Genomic DNA, 19,193 nt, shown 5'->3' with positions numbered 1-19,193 from the left:
TGCTTGGAGAGAGCTTTGAAGTGGAAAACGGCCGCGGTTCGCTGGTGCCATCGCTTGTCTCCATCTGCGGACACGGAGCCTCCCGAGGCTTGGGGGTGGCGGCTTCGCCTCCGTCCCTGTGCATTGGGATGAGCTTCCAGGCCTGGGGGGGTGCGGAGGGGGCCGAGTGCAGCTAGGGCCCCATGGAGGGAAGGGAATGGGGGTTGCAGGGGTTTGGGATCATAGGGAGGGAGACCTTGGGGCTGAGGAGGTGGGGTCGTAGGGAATGGGGATCACAGGGATGTGGGGATAGGGGTCCTGGGGAGGTGGGAGCGCAGGAATGTGGGTCACGGGGATGTGTGACCCTGGGGATGGGGGTCCTGGGGAGGTGGGAGTGGAGGGATGGGGGTCCTGGGGAGGTGGGAATGCAGGGATGTGTGTCACAGGGATGTGTGACCCCAGGGATGTGGGGATGGGGGTCCTGGGGAGGTGGGAGTGCAGGGATGTGGGGATGGGGGTCAGGGATGTGTGACCCCAGGGATGTGGGGATAGGGGTCCTGGGGAGGTGGGAACGCAGGGATGTGGGTCACAGGGATGTGTGACCCCAGGGATGTGGGGATGGGGGTCCTGGGGAGGTGGGAGCGCAGGGATGGGGGTCACAGGGATGTGTGACCCCAGGGATGGGGATCCTGGGGAGGTGGGAGCGCAGGGATGGGGGTCACAGGGATGTGTGACCCCAGGGATGGGGATCCTGGGGAGGTGGGAGCGCAGGGATGGGGGTCACAGGGATGTGTGACCCCAGGGATGTGGGGATGGGGGTCCTGGGGAGGTGGGAGCGCAGGGATGCAGGACACGTGCTGGCAAATGGGCTCCGGACGCGAGCTGGGGCCTCAGTGATGGAGGCTCCCGGTGAGGAGCCCGAGGGGATGCGGGGTCCTTGGCGGGCGGATCCGCCCCGTCCGATCGCATCTCCCCTCCCGGCCCCTCTGTGCCATGGGGCGATGCGGGGGGGCCCCGCCTGGTGCTCGGCCCCGCCCCGGTAGTGCATCCCGCCCCGCTCCGCCCCGCGCGGGTAGCACCGCCCCGGCGGGTGCCCGGTGCCGCGGCCCAGCATGGCCCCGGTGCCGCTGCTCGCGGCTGCCTGCATCGGCTGCACCGTGGCCATGTTCGGGACCGGGCTGTGAGCGGGACACGGGGGAGCGATGTGGGGGGGCGGTGGGGCCAGTTTGGGGGTGCAGAGGGGCTGTAGAGGGGGTGTGGGGTGCGGTGGGGAGGGCAATGGGACTAGTTTGGGGGGCCTATGGGGAGAGGTGCTGTGGGGCCAGTTTGGGGGGCGCGGGGATGCCCACGGGGACTGTGGGAGGGTTGGGGTGCGATGGGTTCCATTGGGTGCTGGTGCAGGGGGTTTGGGGGTGCAATGGGAGGGGTGCAGCAGGACTGGTGGGGTTTAGGGTTCACAATGGCAGGGTGTGCAGGTTTCGGGGTGCCTGCTGCCTGCAGGGACCGTGGTGCTGGCACCCAGGATCCTGTCCCGCTCCGCTCTCCATAGGTCCGACCTGCGCCAGATGTTGGCAACCAGGAGCGTGGAGAACATCCAGTTCCTGCCCTTCCTCACCACTGACGTCAAGTACAGCGGGGTCCATGGCACTGGGGGCACGCGGTGGTGCCGGGGGGGGCAGCACCCCATTGCCAAGCACCTCTTTGCCCCGCAGCAACCTCAGCTGGTTGGGCTATGGGTGCCTGAAGCAGGACTGGACCCTGATCGCCGTCAACACCATTGGCGCAGCGCTGCAGACCCTCTACATCCTGGTGTACCTCTACTACAGCCCCGCGAAGGTGGGGGCAGCCTGGGTTGATGGGGGGGCACAGGGGGGACCCTCCTGCTGACGGTGCCCCCCCCGCAGCGCGCGGTGCTGCTGCAGAGCCTGGCGCTGCTGGCGGTGCTGGCCACGGGCTACGGTTACTTCACGCTGGTGGTGGGGGACACGCGGACGCGCCTGGCGCGCCTGGGGCTCTTCTGCAGCGCCTTCACCATCAGCATGTACCTGTCGCCGCTCGCAGACCTGGTGCGTGGGGCGGGGGGGGTGGTTTGGGCCGGGGGGGCTGCGGTGGCACTGGTGCTGCCCTGCCCCAGCCTGGTCCTGCCGCAGGCCAGGGTGGTGCGGAGCAGGTCCACGCGCTGCCTGTCCTTCCCCCTCGCTGTCACCACCTGCCTGGCCTCCTCCAGCTGGACCCTCTATGGCCTCCAGCTCCAAGACCCCTACATCACGGTGCGTTGGGGGGATGAGGGTGCTCCCTTCCCTGCTCTTCCCTTTCCCCTTCCCATCTCATTCCATCAAATCCCATTATCCCATCCCATCTTGTCCCATCTCATTCCACCTCATTCCATCCCATCCCATTATCCCATCCCATCCCATCTTGTCCCATCTCATTCCATCCTGTCCCCTCTCATCCCATCCCCTCCAATCCCATTCCATCCTGTCCCATCCCATCCTATCCTGTGTCTCATCTCATCCCATCCTGTCCCATTTTGTCCCATCTCGTTCCATCCCATCCCAATCTGTCCCAGCCCATCCTATCTCGTGTCTCATCCCATTCCATCCCATGGTGCTCAGCTGAGTGGTGGCACTGGGCTGACCCTGCTCTGTCACCGTGTGTCACACGGCAGAGCCCGTGCCTGGGCTCAGGGACACGAGGATTGATTCCCATTAATTAAATGCTATAAGGTCAATAAATCCCCCTGGCAGCACCAGGAGCTGCGTGGATCCAGACCCGCTCCCCCCATCCCGTGGGTGGATCCGGACCCACTCCCCCCATCCCGCAGGTCCCCAACGTGCCGGGGATCGTCACCAGCGTTGTGAGGTTCTGGCTCTTCTGGCGGTACCGGGACAAGCCCCACAGACCCCTCCCTGCCTGAGGGCACCGGACCATGAAGGACCCCCCCGTCCCATCCTGCTCCAGCAGGGACCAGTTCCAGTGCTGAGCACCAGGAGCCACCTCCTGCCCCTGAGGTTCATTCTCACCAGCGTCCCCCCAGCCCTTGGTCCCTCCAGGTCAGGTTGGGCTCAGCGATGCCTTTGGGGTGCCAGGAGCACCCCCCAGGCTCCCACCTATCCCATGGGACAGTCTTCCATGCCCGGAGCTGCCGGGAAGCCCCAAGTCTCTTGTACCCATTGAAGTGCCTTGAATAAATCAGAGACTTCCCGGTGCTGGGTTTGTTCCTTCCCTTGGTGTGGGGCTGGGGGCTCTTCCCACTGGCTCCAGCAGCCCCCAGTGGAAGCATCAGCCCCGGATGGGACCCAGGGGATGATGGCACTGCCTGACCCCCCCCCCCGGAGCAGCAGCCTGGGGCCATTGGTCACAATTGGGACGGAAAAGGCCTCTGCGGCTTGAACAAGTTGGCATGGACCCAAAGTCGATGAACAATGACCTGGAATGAAGCCACCAAGCAAACGCAGGAACAAGGGGACAGGAGCGTGCTTGGGTGCCAGTTACACAACAGCCACCACAGCCTTGGGAAAGGTGACAGCAAACACCCCCCCATGGGGCAGGAGAGACCCCTATGGGGCAGGAGAGCCCCCCCCCCCCCGGGCAGGATTAAGGGAGGGTGACGCAGGCGGATCAAGGAAGCAGTGACGAGGATCTTGGCAGAGCCCGAGCGCTGGTTCACACCTTGTGTGTGTGGCCTGGGAAAAGTCAACACGGAGGGAGCAGGACGGGAGCAGAACCGGGAGTGGGATTGGGAACGGGACCGGGAGAAGGAGCGGGAGCAGCGGGCGGCTCCAGCTGAGTGGGCTGGGAGCACCGGGACGTGGCCCCATGGCAAGGATGGAGCTGTACCCAACAGGGAGACTTTGCCACCACCCTCCGTGTGCGGGGTGACTGCCATGGAGGACCCTGCGTAGCCCATGGAGGACCCTGAATAGCCCACAGGGGGCACTGAGTAGCCCACAGGGGGCACTGAGTAGCCCACAGGGGGCTGTGAGCAGCACATGGGGGGCACTGAGGCGCCCAGAACGCGGCCCACAGCAGCCGCAGCTCCCGCCCTGTGCTCTCTGCCCTCAGCACCGACCCGGGGGCGGTGCCGCCGCCCCCCCCACGCTGCCCACCCCGCTCCGCGCCGGAAGGAGCTCATTAACTCCTCCTGTTAATTACACCCAGCGCTGCCGCCCCGTGCCAGCGGCTCCCGGCCGCGGGGCGCTCATTAAGCACAAGAGGCCTTTGGCTGGAACGCGGGGGGGGGTCGGTCCCGGCCTGAGTCACCGCGCAGCGGCCTCCGCGTGGGGCTGAGCCCCCCGGGTGCTGCGGGCACGGCCCCGGCCGCTCCGCACTGCTCCTGCCGCGGGAATCCGGGCACTGCGGCCGGGACAAGGCGGCGGCAGCTCCGGCCCGACGGCGCGAACCCCACCGGAGGGTCCCGCGCCGTGCCCGCGGGGCTGGAGCCGGTCCCGGAGCCTTCATCCCCGCCCCGGAGCCGGGCCCCGAGAGGGGCCTCGCAGCCTCCCGGGAGCCCCCGCGCGCACCGGACCCCGGGACCCCCCGGTCCGCGCCGTTTATTGGGCTCAGAAGCGGAGGCCGCGCCGGGCCAGGTCTGCCCGCGCCGCCCGGATGTGCTCCCGCAGCTCGGCCGCCGCCTCCTCGCAGTCGTTGAAGGTGGCGAGGCGGAAGCCCACGGTGGCCAGGGAGTAGCAGCCGAAGGCCACCAGCAGGTAGACGGGCAGCGGCAGCAGGGCCTGGCGGAACGGCGCCGGTAACCGCAGCCCCGGCGGCGCCAGCGCCAGCGCGGCCCAGGCGGAGCCCAGCAGCGCGAGTCCGCACAGCCACTGCCCCAGCTTGGTCATGGCGGCCTGCGGGGAGAGCGCCCGTGAGAGCCCGGCCCCGGCCCCGCCGCCACCGGCCCCTGGCGCCCCCCCCCCCCCCCCCCGCCCGGTACCGGCTCCGGTAGTCCCCGGGCCCGCGCCGCTGCCGTCGCCAAGTGACGTCACAGCCGCGCGGGGGCCGCTGGGAGTTGTAGTTCGGAGCAGCGCCACGTCGCGCACCGCGCGAGGCCCGTGCAGCGCCGCCTGGCGGCGGGGCGGGTGACCTCCACCCCCCCCCCCCGTTCCCTCTCCCGGTCCCCCCCCGGTGCCGCAGGAAGCACCTGGCTTCCGCCGCGTCCGGTGGCGGGGCTGGCGTGGGAGCGGGGCCTGCCGGTCCTCCCACGGCTCCCAGCGCCCGCAGCCTTCCCACGGCCCCTTTGTTCCCAATGGCCGTGCCAGCGGATGGAGCGTGCCCCCCCCCATCGCCCACCGGTGAGCAAGGAACCGGCTGCAGCCTGAGCGGGACCGGTCCCCAGCACACAGCAGTGAGAGGAACCGAAGCCACGGAGCTACAAAGAAATGGCTTTATTGGGCCCGGCGGGGAGGGGGCTGCAGGACATCAATTCCTCTTCCTGCCTTTGCCGACGGCCTTGGCGGGGGCAGCGATGGGCGCTGCGGACTGGTAGAGAGTGGAGGAGATCTTGTTGATGTAGTAGAGGCCGACCATGGAGAAGATGAGGCTGTGGGGGAAGAAGAGGTGAGGGTGCTCAGGCAGTAACACACGGGGATGGACCAACCTTACCCCTCCATCCCACTGCGGGTCCCTGTTCCCCCTCCTCACCCTCCCGAGCCGCGTCTGCACTTACCAAGTGGTCACACAGACACGGTGAATGAGGCCGGAGGCAAAGAGAGCCAGCAAGAGGCAGGTGAGGACTGCGGGAAGAGCAGGAGGGAGCGATGCAGCCCCAGCGCAGGTGGCCCGGGCTGCAGCACAGCCCTTCGGCCCCAAGGGCAGAGCAGGGACCCCCCCAAACCCCTCCCCACGGCTCCCGCTGACCCCGGCTCCGCTGCACTCACTCTCCGGGAATATCTTGGCCTGGAAGCCCCTGCCGAACACGAGGTTCTCGAGGTTGTTGAAGGCCTGGCTGGGGGTTAAGGACCGTACCGGGGCCGTACCGAGGAGGCGCCGCAGCCCCGGCCCCCCGGTGCAAAGGATACTGTGAGGGAGCAGACGAAGAGCGCGGAGCCCAGCAGCCCGCCCTGGATCGTCAGCCACTCGGTGGAGGCGAGCTGCCGGCTGTACATCTGCATCCCGGCGAACAGCAGCAGCGACAGCAGCGACGACAGCGCCAGCGACGTGCCCGTGCCTACGGCTGCGACCGGAGGGGGGGAAAGCGCCTCAGCGGGGGCACCGGCACCGAGCCCCCCCCTTCCCGCAGCATCCCCCCCATCGCTACCGGTGCCCCCCCCGCCGCCGTTACCCATAGTGCCCCGCGGCGTCCCCCCGGTGCCGTCCCGGTGCCGCCGCTCTGCGCACTGCGCCCGCGCCGGGAGGCCCCGCCCCGCCCCGCTGCTGCCCCCTGGCGTCCGGGCGCGGGGCTGCGGCGCCCCCTGGCGGCGGGGAGAGGCGCCGCCGTTTCCCCCCGCGGTCCCCGCTGCCAGCCCCGGTACCGGTTGCACGGGCTCCGAGCACCGAACCCGCCCCGGGGTGCCCGGGGGCGCTGCGGGAGCCTCCCGGTGCCGCCGCCGCCCCCCCCCTTCTCAGCCCCCGGTCCTGCTGAGCATGCGCGCCACCGCCCCCCGCCCTCCCCTTCGGCTCCGCCGCTCCCTGCAACAGAGCGGGGTGTCCGGTGCTGCCGCCGCGGGGACCGGCGCCGGGAGCGGGCGCGGAGCCATGGCCGAGGGCGAGGACCTGCAGACCTTCACCTCCATCATGGACGCACTCGTCCGCATCAGCGTGAGCGGCGGCGGCGGCGGCGGGAGGGGGGCACCGCGGGGCGGCCGGGCCCGGCCGCGCTCCCCCGGGCCGGGCGTCGCCATGGCAACGCGGCGGGGCGCGACGGGGGGCGAGCGGGGCGGCGGCGCTGCCCTGGGGGGGGCTCGAACCGCGACCGGAGCGTCCGGACCCCCCCCTCCCCACCGCGGGCCCGGCTCTGGGCCCGCTGCCGGTACCCATCGCGGCCGGCCCCAGCCCCATCCCGATCCCAGCCTTGGGGCCCATCCTGGTGCTGGTCCAGGCCTGATCCTGGCCCTGGTGCTGGGCCTGATCCTGGTGCTGGTCCCATCCCCCATCCTATCCCCATCTCAGCCCTGGTGCTGCTCCCGATCCCAATCCTGACGATGCTGCTGCTCCCAGTCCTAATCCTGGCCCTGGTGCTGGCTCCAGCCCTTATCCAAGCCCTGGTGCTGCTCCTGATCCCAGTCCTGACGATGCTGCTGCTCCCAGCCCTAATCCTGGCCCTGGTGCTGGCTCCAGCCCTTATCCAGGCCCTGGTGCTGCTCCTGATCCCAGTCCTGACGATGCTGCTGCTCCCAGCCCTAATCCTGGCCCTGGTGCTGGCTCCAGCCCTTATCCAGGCCCTGGTGCTGGCTCCAGCCCTTATCCAGGCCCTGGTGCTGCTCCTGATCCCAGTCCTGACCATGCTGCTGCTCCCAGTCCCAATCCTGGCCCTGATGCTGGCCCCAGCCCTGATCCAGGCCCTGGTGCTGGTCACAGCCCTGCTCACACATTTGGAGCTGGTCCTGGCTCTGGTCCCACTGCTGGTCCTGATTGTGGCCCTGATCCAGCCCCTATCCCAGTCATAGCCCTGGTCCCCATCCTGCTGCTGGTCCCAGCCCTGATCGCCATCCTGCTGCTGCTCCCAGCCCCATCCGATGACGCTCCCCGCTCTCTCCGCAGACCAGCATGAAGAACATGGAGCGGGAGCTGGTGTGCCCGGTGTGCAAGGAGATGTACAAGCAGCCGCTGGCACTGCCCTGCACACACAACGTCTGCCACGTCTGCGCCAGCGAGGTGCTGCTGCAGCACGGGTACCTCTGCTGCGACCCCACCTCTGAGCCCTCCTCGCCCGCCGCCACCCCGGCCACCCGCAGCCCCCGCCTGGGCCGCCGCGCTGTGCCCAAACCCGACCGCCTCGACCGCCTCCTCAAGTCAGGTGAGCGACCGGAGGGCAACGGGGACGGCACCGCGGGTGACACCCCGCCTGACGCCCTTCCCCGCATCCCCCCCGCAGGCTTCGGCACCTACCCCGGGCGCAAGCGGGGCCCGGTGCACCCGCAGAGCGTGAGCTTCCCGTGCCCCGCGTGCCGGCGGGACGTGGACCTGGGCGAGCGGGGCCTGGGCAGCCTCTTCCGCAACCTGACGCTGGAGCGGGTGGTGGAGCGCTACCGGCAGACCATCAACATCAGCGCTGCCATCATGTGCCAGTTCTGCAAGCCCCCGCAGCTGGAGGCCACCAAGGGCTGCACCGAGTGCAAGTCCAGCTTCTGCAACGAGTGCTTCAAGCTCTACCACCCCTGGGGCACGCAGAAAGCCCAGCACGAACCCACACCGCCCACCCTCACCTTCCGCCCCAAGGTACCGGCTCCTTCCCCTCTCCTTTGGGGTGCTGAGGGTTTGGTGGGGGGTGGGTTCAGAGCCCCACTGAGCTCCCCTATGGCCACACGCAGGGGCTGATGTGCCCGGAGCACAAGGAGGAGGTGACTCACTACTGCAAGACGTGCCAGCGCCTGGTGTGCCAGCTCTGCCGCGTGCGGCGCACTCACACCAGCCACAAGATCACCCCTGTGCTCAGCGCGTACCAGGCCCTCAGGGTAAGAGCTGCTGGGGCAGGGACGGGGGGGAATTGGTGTCACCCCATGGGGGGTGTGGGAGCTGCCAGCGCTTCCCCTCCCTGCCTGCAGGAGAAGCTGACGAAGAGCCTCGCCTATATCCTGAGCAGCCAGGACACGGTGCAGACCCAGATTGCCGAGCTGGAGGAGACGGTGAAGCACACAGAGGTGAGAGTGGAGGCTGCTGCAGTGCCCAGGCTCTCCCCGGGCTCTCCCTGGGCTGTCCCGCTCAGCCCCGGGGCATGCAGTGAGCTGACCCCCCCCCCCCGTTGTGGGCAGGTGAATGGCTCGCAGGCCAAGGAGGAGGTGTCGCAGCTGATCCAGGGGCTGTGCTCCATGCTGGAGGAGAAGCGGGCCACCCTGCTGCAGGCCATCGAGGAGTGCCAGCAGGAGCGGCTGGCCAGCCTGCACGGCCAGATCCAGGAGCACCAGGCCATGCTGGAGAACTCGGGCATGGTGGGCTATGCCCAGGAGGTGCTGAAGGAGACCGACCAGCCCTGCTTCGTCCAGGCTGCCAAGCAGCTGCACAACAGGTACGGGGCTGCAGGCACCCAGGGCGCCGAGGGGGTGAGCATCACAGGCTGCAGGGCTGCACCCAGTGCTGCAGGGGGTCTCACCGGAGTAGAGCAGAGGGGCAGGATCCCCTCCCTGAGCTGCTGCTCCCGCTCTGGGGGTGCTCCCACCACATGGGGGGGGGCTCTGGGCTCCAGCACGCTCTGAAGCAGCTCACGTTCAGCTTCTTGCTGACTGAGACCCCTCTCTCCCGTGCTGCAGGATCCTCAGGGCCACCGACTCGCTGCAGAGCTTCCGTCCTGCGGCCACAGCCTCCTTCAGCCACTTCCAGCTGGACGTCAGCAGGGAGCTGAAGCTGCTCACGGACCTGGCCTTCATCCGAGGTAACGGCAGCAGCGCCGGGCACCGGCTGTGCCCATGCGGAGGTGCAGCCCCTCGGCCACGGCCGCTCGCGGGTCTGCTGGTCCCCCCCTCCCCGTCAGGGACAGCCCCTACAGCCCCCAGACCCCCCCTCCGCCCCGTGCCGGGTGCGGAGGCAGCACAGGCAGGGCTGTGGTGCCAGGTAAGGGCAGCAGCGGCGCCGGAGGGTGAGTACGGACGGAGGCTGCGCCGCGGCCAGGGCAGCGCTTCCCCCCGGGCAGGAGCCGCGGGGCCCTGCCGCACCTCGGCGGCACTTTTCAGACCTGCTTCTACCTCTCTTTGTTTATAGGCTGCGCCCGCTGCCGAGTCGTCACTGAAGTAACTGAGGCAAGTCACATCCCTGCCCCAGAGCCCGCCCCGCTCTCTCTGTCCCATCCCTCCAGCCCCATCCTGCCCCATCCCTGCTGCCATCCTCCATCCCCGTCCTGCCCCATCCCCGCTCCGCTGCCATCTTCCATCCCCATCCTGCTCTTCTGCCATCCTTCATTCCCTTCCTGCCCCATGGCGGTGGCAGGCAATGGCTCTGCCCCACTCTTCCATCTGCTGCCACTCCTCCTGCCCTCCTACCACCTTCTCACCCCATTTCCATCCACTCCTTGCCCCATTTCTGTCCCTCTCTCGCCCCATTTCCGTCCCGCTTTTTACCTGATTTCCATCCCCTCCTCACTCCATTTCTGTCCCCCTTCTCACCCCATTTCCACCCCTTTCCTCGTCCCACTTCCCCCCGCCATCCCCTCATCTCCCCACCCTCCTTTCCACCCTGCCTCTGCTCCCACGGTGCCACCGGCACCCTCACCCCGCCATCCTCATCTCCTCCTCTCCCACTGCCTCCATCCTCTCTCTCTCTTTCTCTCTCTTTCCTCCCTCCCGACTTGCACTCAGCCTGTCTGGTCCCTGCAGCCCCACAGCAGCAGCTCCTCTGTCTCCCCGACTCTCGCTCCTCTCTGGTGCCTCCACGCGGTCTCTGCAGTCAGATCCCTTTAGACTCCTGGTTGTTCGTCCGTGCGTCCGTCCGGAATGCCCCTTCCCTGCGTCTGGCCGCCTCCCCGCCTGCCGGGGGGGGGGATGCTGCCTGATGCCCGCCGGTGCCTTTCCCCACAGCCCCCGAGGCCCCCGTCATCGACACGCAGCGCACCTACGCCTACGACCAGATCTTCCTGTGCTGGCGGCTGCCGCAGCACTCGCCACCCGCCTGGCACTACACGGTGGAGTACCGCAAGACCGACACCAAGGCCAAGGGGCTGAAGCTGTGGCAGCGGCGGGAGGAGGTGCGCGGCACCAGCGCCCTCGTGGAGTACCTGGACACGGACAGCGTGTACGTGCTGCGGGTGAAGGGCTGCAACAAGGCGGGATTCGGGGAGTACAGCGAGGACATCTACCTGCACACGCCGCCCGCCCCAGGTGAGAGGGGCCCGGGGCTCGGGGCAGCCCATGGGCTGCCCGCACCGTCCTCACCCTTCCTCCTCCCTCCCGCAGTCCTCAACTTCTTCCTGGACAACCGCTGGGGCTTCAACCGGGACCGCCTGGCCATCAGCAAGGACCAGCGCGCCGTGCGCAGCGTGCCCGGCATCCCCATGCTCTTCGCTGCCGAGCGCCTCATGACCAGCTGCCACCTCTCCATCGACCTGGTCATTGGCGACGTGGCCATTACGCAGGGCAAGAGCTACTGGGCCTGCTGTGTGGACCCCAGCTCCTACCTGGTCAAGGTGGGAGTGGGGCTGGAGAGCAAGCTCCAGGAGTGGTTCCAGGTGCCTCAGGACGTGGTGAGCCCCAGGTGAGCGCTGGTGACCTCCCGGCTATGGGGTGCCGAGGGGAGCCCCGAATCGTCCCTCACCCGTCCCCCTGCCGCAGGTACGACCCCGACAGCGGCCACGACAGCGGAGCGGAGGACACGACGGTGGAGGCCCCCCCTCCCTACGCCTTCCTCACCATCGGCATGGGCAAGATCCTGCTGTCGCACGGCTCGGCGCTCACCTCCCGCGACCCCAACGGCTGCACCGTGCCCTTGCCCCCGCGCATCGGCATCTGCCTGGACTACGAGCAGGGCAAGGTGAGCTTCTACGACGCCGTCTCCTTCCGCGAGCTCTGGGAGTGCGGCGTGGACTGCTCCGGGCCCGTCTGCCCGGCCTTCTGCTTCATCGGCGGCGGGGCCCTGCACCTCCAGGAGCTGGTGGCCAACAAGCAGGAGCGGAAAGTGACCATCGGGGGCTTCGCCAAGCTGGACTGAGCCACGCTGCAGCCCCGCTGAACGCCGGGGCTGGGGGTGCAGAGTGCGGGGGGGGCCCTGCCGCTGGGAACAGGCCGGGTGTGGGGTTTGGGGGACGGGGGGGACAGGGACAGTGCTGCCGTCCCCTCCTCTCCCTCTCTGCAAGCCCCGTTCCCAGCTCGGCTCAAGGCTGTGGGCAGGGGTCAGCCCTGGAGATGGAGCAGGGAGGGGATGTGAGCGGGACACGGGGCTGTTCAGGGAGGGGGGACTGCAGGTGACAGTGAGGTGACAGTGGGGTGACAGTGGGGGGCGCACCAATGGGTGCTGGCTGGGGTGGGGGAGGCAGCTGGGTTGGGGGGCAATGGGGGGGGCTGGGTTGGACCAAGGTGTTGGAGACTTGTTTTATAATGGCTCATGTTCAACGTGGCCGCCCTGGGCACAGCCACCGGGGGTGTCCCCTGCTCTGCAGGGGGGCTGCAGTGGGTCCCATGTCCCCCAGGGAGCTCCATGCTTGGGGCCCTGCCTGCACGTGCTCTGCAGGGACACGCTGGGCCCCCGTTAACCACGGTGGGGTTGGCATCCGGCCCGGACGGTGATCCCGCACCGGTGATCCCACACCGGTGGTGCCGCACTGGTGCTCCTGCGCTGGTGCTCCTGCACTGGTGATCCTGCACCGGGATCCATCTGAGCTGCTGTCGTTTCTCTTGGGTTCTGTTACAGTCACTGTATTTTCATGGTTTCCTACAATAAACTGCGACGCCGAACTCCTCCTGAGCCACCCTGCAGGGCTGTGGGGCTGAGCCGGCCTTGGGGCTGTGGCCAACATGGGCTAATCCTGCCCAGGGCAGGGCTCAGGCAATGCTGACGTGTCCGGTCCCTGCCCGGCCGCGTGGCTGCTGCTGCCCATCCCCGTGGTATCGGGGCGCTCCAGCACAGTCTCCCAGCACAAGCTCAGGGAGGGGACAAGGGTCCAGCCCGGGGCGGGGGGGGGCGGCACTGGGGCATCCTCTGGGGTGGTAACGGGGGCTGGACCCACATCGCCGTTACCTGCGGCAGCACGGCTCGAGGAGGGGCCGCGGCCCCTCGCTGTCCGCGCCGTCGGGGCCGGCTCCCTGTGAACAAGCGCCGCTTTGTGCCCGGTTTCGATTCCTGCGGGCCCTACCCAGGGCCGGAAGGGTTTCGGGGTGGGAGGGGGGAACGGGACCCTCCCCGCCCGGCCGCATTACCCCCCTCCCCCGGGTGTGCGGGGCTGGGGCTGACACCCTCGGTGCTGCTCTTGTGCCCCCGCTGGGGCAGGGTCCCCTCATTCCCGTCCCAGGGTGCTCCTCCTGTGCCACTCCCCCATGACCCCCCCTCCCTGCAGCCCCCCCATCCCCATCCATCCCCATCCCCGCTGGCAGGATGCTGGTCCCGCTGTTGCTGTTGGCAACTCCGGTTGCCAGCACGGCACAGGGAGAACCAGAAGCAGCAGAGTCACCCCCTTACCTCCCCCCCCACAGCCTTGGGGCTTGTGCCACCACCTCCCGCAGGGAACCCCCCCCCCCGGGCCCCCACCAGCCATAAGCTGGCCCCGTGCCCCCCTTCACAAGGGATCACGTTGGGGAAGGTTGTTTCCTCGTTCTGCTGTTCCAGTGGTGGCCAAAACCTTCCCAGCGCCCAGCCCCAAAGTGGGGCTGCTGTGGGGCTGCCCCCATCAGTGCCCCACTCTCTGCCCCATGGCAAGCAGGCCAGGTCCTCCTTCCACTCTCCTCCCCACCGCTCCACCCCGCTGCCCCCCAGCCCTGCCCTGCTCCTCTCCTCCCTCTCCAAAGCCGTCTCGGGGCTCGCTCTGGGTTTGGAGCATCCCAGACCTGGACCAGGGGGGTTTGGAGCGGGCCCGGCCGCGCTCGGACCCGGCTCATGCTTTATGGCCCCTCGGTTACCTTTCCCATCGTCACCTTTGCGTGACGCGGCGGAACCGGTTGTGCCGAACAGTTCGTGTTTGCTCATGCGATAGAAACCGGGAGCGCGGGTGTGAGCAGGGGTACACGGGGCACAGCGCCTGCAGCCGTGCGGGGCAGGGACGGGGAGCCCTGCGCAGCCCCGTCGGGGCTGTCCCAGCACTCGCAGGACCCCCCCGATCCGAGCCTGGAGCCCGCATCCCACAGAGAGAGATTTATTTGTACAAAATAACACCACAAAAGAGCCATTGACTTGAGGGGGGAATGGGGGGGGGGGGTGCAGGAGCCGGGACCCCCCCCCTTGGTGCAAAGCCAAGCGAGTGCAGGAACCCGGGGAGCAGGGACCCCCCTTCTAGCCTGGATCCCAATCCTTGCCCATCCAGTTCTGTCATGCGCATGAATCCGGCTGCTCCAGAACCATCCGGCTCCTGCTGCCCGTGGCGGAGGGGGGGAGGATGGGGACACAAGCCCGGGGCCGGTGCTGCCCCCCCCCCAGCCCTATCCTTGTGCATCCCGGTGTCACTCAGAGGTTGTCGGAGGTAGCGGAAGGGTTGGTGTAGGTGAAGGTGCCGGTCCCCGCGCCGTTGCTGCCAGCGACCTGCAATGAGCCCCCTCCTCAGTGCCGGAACCCCCCCATCACCGCGGGGTCAGCCTAAATGCGTGTCCCCCTCCACCCTGCATGGTGGGCACCTACAGTTGCCTATGGGCACACTGAGCCCACCATGACCCCCATGGGCACCCTGGGCACAGGAGCCGTGCCGTGGCCCTGGCCATGTCCCTCTTCCTGCACGATAAGCCCAGCCCAGGCAGAGCCAAGGTAAATATTTACCCAGGCCCCTGGTATTTGCTCAGGGGGAGCTGCTCGATGGGGCCACGCAGCTGGATGTGGCTCCCGCCGCAGCATGAGTGCATGGGCAGAGCATGGGGGGCACGGGGGTGGCCCCTGCAACCCATATTGCTCAGGGGAGCTGGGGCCCATGCGTGTGTGCAGGCAGCTCTGGGCACTGTCCTGCAGCTCCAATCACAGAGCTTCTGGTGCAGGAGACGGGGTGCAGGTTAGGTGGTGCTGGGCGCAAGGTGCAGGTTATGGGGTGCAGGAGATGGGGTGCAGGTTATGGGGTGCAGGAGATGTGGTGCAGGTTATGGGGTGCAGGAGATGGGGTGCAGGTTATGGGGTGCAGGAGATGGGGTGCAGGTTATGGGGTGCAAGTTATGGGGTGCAGGAGATGGGGTGCAGGTTATGGGGTGCAGGAGATGGGGTGCAGGTTATGGGGTGCAGGAGATGTGGTGCAGGTTATGGGGTGCAGGAGATGGGGTGCAGGTTATGGGGTGCAGGAGATGAGGTGCAGGTTATGTGGCGCTGGTTACAGTTGCTGGGTACAGGAATCAGCCCCCAGCCAGTCCCACTCCCCATCCATGCAGGAGGATGCCCTGACACCAGCACATGCGAGGCTCTGGCTGGGACACGGCCCTTGGGAAGGGGCAGAGCAGCAGCAGCCACCCGAGGCTGTGAGCTCCCTGGGGCCGGGCCGGGTCTGCCAGCACCGGTGCCACTGCTCCACCCAGGCGTGAAAGTTACCTTGCCGGTCCCAGCGACCGGCGGCGGGGGGAGCTGCCGGGTGCTGCGGTGCTGGGCGCTCACCTGGCTGTAGGGGTTGGGTTTGCTGCTGGGGGACAGGTAGCGCCCGTGGCTCTGGTACTGCAGGTACTCGGACATGGGGTGGTAGGAATCCTTCGTGCTGAACAGGTCCAGCTTCCCACGGGTCTTCCGGCGGCAGGTGCAGATGGTCTGGGGGCACAGGGATGGGGTTGAGGGACTGACGGCACAGGGATGGGGACAGGGACCCACCGGCAGGAGGGATGGGGATGGGGACTCACCAGCAGGAGGCAGGTGAGGATGCTCAGCAGCAGCAGAATGCAGACCAGGACCAGCAGAGCAATGGCCCAGCCTGGCACCGGTGCTGGGGACATCCCTTCCGTGTTGCCTGAAAGAGGACCAAAGCTGTGTCTGCACTGGGGCAGAGCCATGGGGCTGGCAAGGACCAACAGCCCTGAGAGACCCCCAGGATGGGGCCTCCTCCACTGGGTCCAGTTGGTGTTCCCAGAGCACCGGGAACCTGACTTGGCTCTGCAGGCTGCCCCCCACCACCAGGGAGACCTCCAAAGCACCCCCGTTGGGCTCCATCCTCCCTCACATCCCCATCCCAAAGCTCCTGCTCACTCCAGATGTCATCCAGCTGCAGGCCCATGATGAAGCCGTTCTGGTCCAGGCTGTTCCTGAGCTGCTGCCCAGCAGTGCTGGTGGTGATGGTGCTGTCCTGGCCAAACACGAGGGTGGACTGCACGGCCACGGAACCTTGGCTGCCCATGGGAGAAGTGTCAGTGCCCAGGTGGTGCCCGGCACCAGGGGCTCTACGTGGTGCAGCCCCACTCACCTGAAACGGAGCTCACTGCATCCCTTGTAGCTCTGCCCACTGCCATAGACACGGTCAAACTGGAACAGAGCATGAGGGTGATGGAGACCACATCCCTCCTCCATCCCTCCATCCATCCATCCATCCCATCCCCTCGGTGCTCCCCATCACGGCACCGGCGCTGCTGAAGAGGGTACTGGGGGCACTTACACAGGGCACAGAACGGGGGCTTTGCTCTGGGACTCACCATGGCCAGCAAGGTGCGGCTCAGGCTCCGGTACTGCTCTGACGCGGGATTGCGCAGGCTCTCATTGAAGCTCCTGTTGAGGATGCGGAAGGACAGGGGGATGCTGAGCAGCAGCTGCACCGCGGTGGCGGTGTTGGGGCTGGGACCGGCGCTGCTGCCCGGTGCCACCGCAGGGGCTGTGACAGAGGTTGTGTGCGTGGGGACGGTCCGAGTGCTGCTGCTTTTGGTGCTGGAGGTGAGAATCACCGTGCCACCATCTGTGCCAGATGTGGGAGCTGCAGCGCTGCTCTTGGTTGTTTTGGTGGCAATGGTGGGAGCCGTGGTGCTGCTGTTGGTTGCGTTGGTGTCAGAGGTGGGAGCCACGGTGCTGCTGTTGGTTGCGTTGGTGTCAGAGGTGGGAGCCACGGTGCTGCTGTTGGTTGCGTTGGTGTCAGAGGTGGGAGCCACGGTGCTGCTGTTGGTTGTGTTGGTGGCAGAGGTGGGAGCCACGGTGCTGATGGTGGCTGTGTTGGTGGCAGAGGTGGGAGCCATGGTGCTGCTGTTGGTGCTGAAGGTGGGGACCAAGCTGCTGCTGTTTGTGGTAGTGTTGGTGTAGGGGGCGGCAGAGCTGACCGTGGTAGGCACCATGGTGCTGTTGGCAGTGGTGGTGTTGGGCTGGAAGCTTGTGGTGTTGCTTGTGCTGGGGAAGGCTGTAGCAGAGGGTGGTTGTCCCCCACTGCTGCTTGTGATGGTGATGTTCAGGGTGGTGGTCATGGGGGGGGTGGTGGTGGTGGTCGTCTCGGTGGTCATCTCCGTGGTGGTCGTGGTTGTCTCTGTGGTGGTTGTGTCAGTGGCAGTGGTCTCCGTGGTGCTCTCGGTGGTGGTGGTCATGGCACAGGTACCTAAAGGAAAACACCAGGAGTCAGCGGCTGGGAATGATTCAACACGGCTCCTCGGCTGGACGCTCCCTGGGCACCGGGAGCCACCACGACCTCAGGAGCCAACCAGAGCCTCACCCCATGAGCCCCCTTTGCTGTGGGTCCCCACCCTGCCCCACTGGAGGGGAGCCCGTGGTCCCGGTGCTCACGGACACGCCTGAATTCCAGCCCCGGGCAGAGCCGGCTCCGGCTGCACCAGCACGGCCGGCGGGAGCCAGCGGCGGTGCAGCCCCCCGTGTCCCGGCTTTGCTGGGGACACCACCCCCGGAGCGATGCAGAGGGAGCGGCGGTGACATCGCTGGTGCCGGGGACCCCCGGTCCCGGCTCAGAAGCAGCCCCGGGGGCTCGGCTCCCGCCCCGCATCGCCCCAGCCCCGCTCCGTCGGGTTCGGGGTGTCCCCGCCCGCAGCCCCTCACCTGCGCCCAGCGCCAGCAGCAGCAGGAGGGTGGCGTTGGCCATGGGGCTGGTCCGGGGCCGCCGGAGCCCTCCCGTGCGCGCCGTCGGCTCGCTCCGCTCCCGGCAGCAGGAACTGGCGGCAGCTTTATAGAAACACCTGGGACAGGAGGGGAGGCCCCACCCCGCCGCCGGCCCCACCGAGGACGGGACGGGACGGGGGGGGGTGTCCCTCCGAGCAGCTTCGCACCGGGCACGGGGCGCGATGGGGCTCCCGCAGCATCCTGACCGCCGGGGCTCGGTCCCGGGCTGGGGGGGCACCACCAGCAGCATCCCCGAGCCGCGGGTGGGGACAGAGGGAAGGGGCAGTGCCGGGGACCCCAGGGCAGGAGGGTTTGGGGGTTAAACCCACATGAACCCCATGGACTATGCCGCGGACCCCAGAACATGGTGGGGAGCAAGGGGGGACAGAGCCCCCCAGTCCCCCGTATGGGTGAGGGGGGGCTCGTTTCCTGGCTCAGCCCAGAGTTAATCATTACCGGCCGGCCCCTGCCTCGCCCTACATTCAAATAAACACCGGTGATACCCCCCCGAAACGCTTACGCAGGTGGGGACCGGGGCCCCATAAAATCCCAGTACCTCCCAGTAACCTCCCTGCCAGGTCCCAGTGCACCCCCTCCCGGTCCTGGGCGCCACAACAGGTGTAAGACCCTCATCCCTCTTGGGACGCAGCCCCTGGCCATGCCCGGTGCCAAGCCGGATGCTGATGCTCCACCCCAGGGGTACGAGGTGCCGCCGGTGCCCCCGTCCTGCCCGGTGACACGTGCTCCTGGCACGGCCGGACCACAGCAACCGCTCTGGTCCCTCCCTGCCCCTGCCCTGCGGAAGAGCCCCGATTCCCAGAAAAGGCCCCAGGTCTCAGGAAGGGCTTGGCTAGGGCCCCCCCTCCGTGTGCCCTGCCCTGCCCTGCGCGGAGAGCGGGGGGGGTCAGTGCAAAGGGGAGCAGAACACTGGAGGGGGGGGACCCTCCGCGGTGCTCACGGGGTGGGTGCTCGGCGCCTCAGCGCGGGTTAGATAGGACCCGGCTGCACCCCGGTCCCCAACGGGGCGCCCTGCCCTGGGGCCAGCAGGGGGGATGCGGCAAAGGATAGGCAGCAAGCTCTGGGTGACCAGGACACCCCTTCCTCCCCCCAATCCCCCCCCGGACGCCCCCATTCGAGCTGACCCCCCGCGTTCTGCTCTGCACCAGCTCCGGTACCCGGGACCCACACCCGGTTCAACATTCCCCTCGGTACAACCGATGGAGCACTCGCCGTAGGGGGGGGGGACACGGGTCCCGTCCTCCGCGGCAGCGACCCCCGGCCCCGGCGCCGTACGAGGGGCCTCTGGTCCCGGTTGGGTCCCGGTTGGGTCCCGCCAGCCCCGGCGGCGACTGAGCTCCGGCGCCCTCTGGCGGACCCGGTCCTCTCGACACGCCCCGGGACGGGAACCGGGAGCGGGACCGGAGCCCGCGGGTGCCCGTGGCGGCAGGGGG

The 19,193-nt window shown here is 68.1% G+C and overlaps 5 protein-coding genes across 8 annotated transcripts; 2 read left to right on the top strand and 3 right to left on the bottom strand.

Moving 5' to 3' along the window:
• Window positions 1–1,032: 1,032 nt before the first annotated feature.
• On the top strand, window positions 1,033–3,185 carry SLC50A1 (solute carrier family 50 member 1). Of its 3 annotated transcripts, none has more exons than XM_061477976.1 (6): window positions 1,033–1,159; window positions 1,529–1,606; window positions 1,692–1,815; window positions 1,884–2,045; window positions 2,130–2,249; window positions 2,804–3,185. In XM_061477976.1, the coding sequence occupies exons 1-6, from the start codon at window positions 1,092–1,094 to the stop codon at window positions 2,894–2,896; spliced, it is 645 nt and encodes a 214-aa protein (XP_061333960.1). In that variant the 5' UTR covers window positions 1,033–1,091; the 3' UTR covers window positions 2,897–3,185. The 3 variants fall into 3 exon arrangements, with proteins under 3 accessions (XP_061333960.1, XP_061333961.1, XP_061333962.1); XM_061477977.1 differs by having other exon boundaries at window positions 1,047–1,144; XM_061477978.1 differs by lacking the exon at window positions 2,130–2,249 and having other exon boundaries at window positions 1,085–1,159.
• A 1,311-nt stretch (window positions 3,186–4,496) lies between these two features.
• On the bottom strand, window positions 4,497–4,826 carry DPM3 (dolichyl-phosphate mannosyltransferase subunit 3, regulatory). Its single transcript, XM_061477899.1, has one exon. It carries the CDS (start codon window positions 4,818–4,820, stop codon window positions 4,542–4,544), a length of 279 nt encoding a protein of 92 aa, XP_061333883.1. The 5' UTR covers window positions 4,821–4,826; the 3' UTR covers window positions 4,497–4,541.
• Window positions 4,827–5,381: 555 nt separating this feature from the next.
• KRTCAP2 (keratinocyte associated protein 2) lies at window positions 5,382–6,337 on the bottom strand. The gene is made up of 5 exons (XM_061477935.1): window positions 6,260–6,337; window positions 5,997–6,151; window positions 5,856–5,919; window positions 5,645–5,711; window positions 5,382–5,518 (listed from the first exon to the last, which is right to left on the bottom strand). The coding sequence occupies exons 1-5, from the start codon at window positions 6,261–6,263 to the stop codon at window positions 5,398–5,400; spliced, it is 411 nt and encodes a 136-aa protein (XP_061333919.1). The 5' UTR covers window positions 6,264–6,337; the 3' UTR covers window positions 5,382–5,397.
• Window positions 6,338–6,541: 204 nt separating this feature from the next.
• Window positions 6,542–11,904, top strand: TRIM46 (tripartite motif containing 46). Of its 2 annotated transcripts, XM_061477929.1 has the most exons (10): window positions 6,567–6,735; window positions 7,678–7,933; window positions 8,012–8,355; window positions 8,448–8,591; window positions 8,682–8,777; window positions 8,889–9,142; window positions 9,384–9,505; window positions 10,644–10,943; window positions 11,019–11,316; window positions 11,394–11,904. In XM_061477929.1, the coding sequence occupies exons 1-10, from the start codon at window positions 6,673–6,675 to the stop codon at window positions 11,767–11,769; spliced, it is 2,253 nt and encodes a 750-aa protein (XP_061333913.1). In that variant the 5' UTR covers window positions 6,567–6,672; the 3' UTR covers window positions 11,770–11,904. The 2 variants fall into 2 exon arrangements, with proteins under 2 accessions (XP_061333914.1, XP_061333913.1); XM_061477930.1 differs by lacking the exons at window positions 11,019–11,316; window positions 11,394–11,904 and having other exon boundaries at window positions 6,542–6,735; window positions 9,832–10,768.
• A 2,059-nt stretch (window positions 11,905–13,963) lies between these two features.
• Window positions 13,964–17,787, bottom strand: MUC1 (mucin 1, cell surface associated). Its single transcript, XM_061477933.1, has 7 exons — window positions 17,683–17,787; window positions 16,350–17,230; window positions 16,124–16,182; window positions 15,910–16,049; window positions 15,567–15,673; window positions 15,331–15,477; window positions 13,964–14,286 (listed from the first exon to the last, which is right to left on the bottom strand). The coding sequence occupies exons 1-7, from the start codon at window positions 17,723–17,725 to the stop codon at window positions 14,212–14,214; spliced, it is 1,452 nt and encodes a 483-aa protein (XP_061333917.1). The 5' UTR covers window positions 17,726–17,787; the 3' UTR covers window positions 13,964–14,211.
• Between the last annotated feature and the right edge of the window lie 1,406 nt (window positions 17,788–19,193).

Source organism: Pezoporus flaviventris, unplaced genomic scaffold (genome assembly GCF_033815535.1).
Source record: "Pezoporus flaviventris isolate CSIRO_AGI_PZ_B2104156 unplaced genomic scaffold, CSIRO_AGI_Pfla_v1 ptg000112l, whole genome shotgun sequence".
Taxonomy (NCBI): domain Eukaryota; kingdom Metazoa; phylum Chordata; class Aves; order Psittaciformes; family Psittacidae; genus Pezoporus; species Pezoporus flaviventris.
The sequence above is the reverse complement of the archived record's forward strand: the minus strand, read 5'-3'. Positions and strand labels throughout refer to the sequence as shown.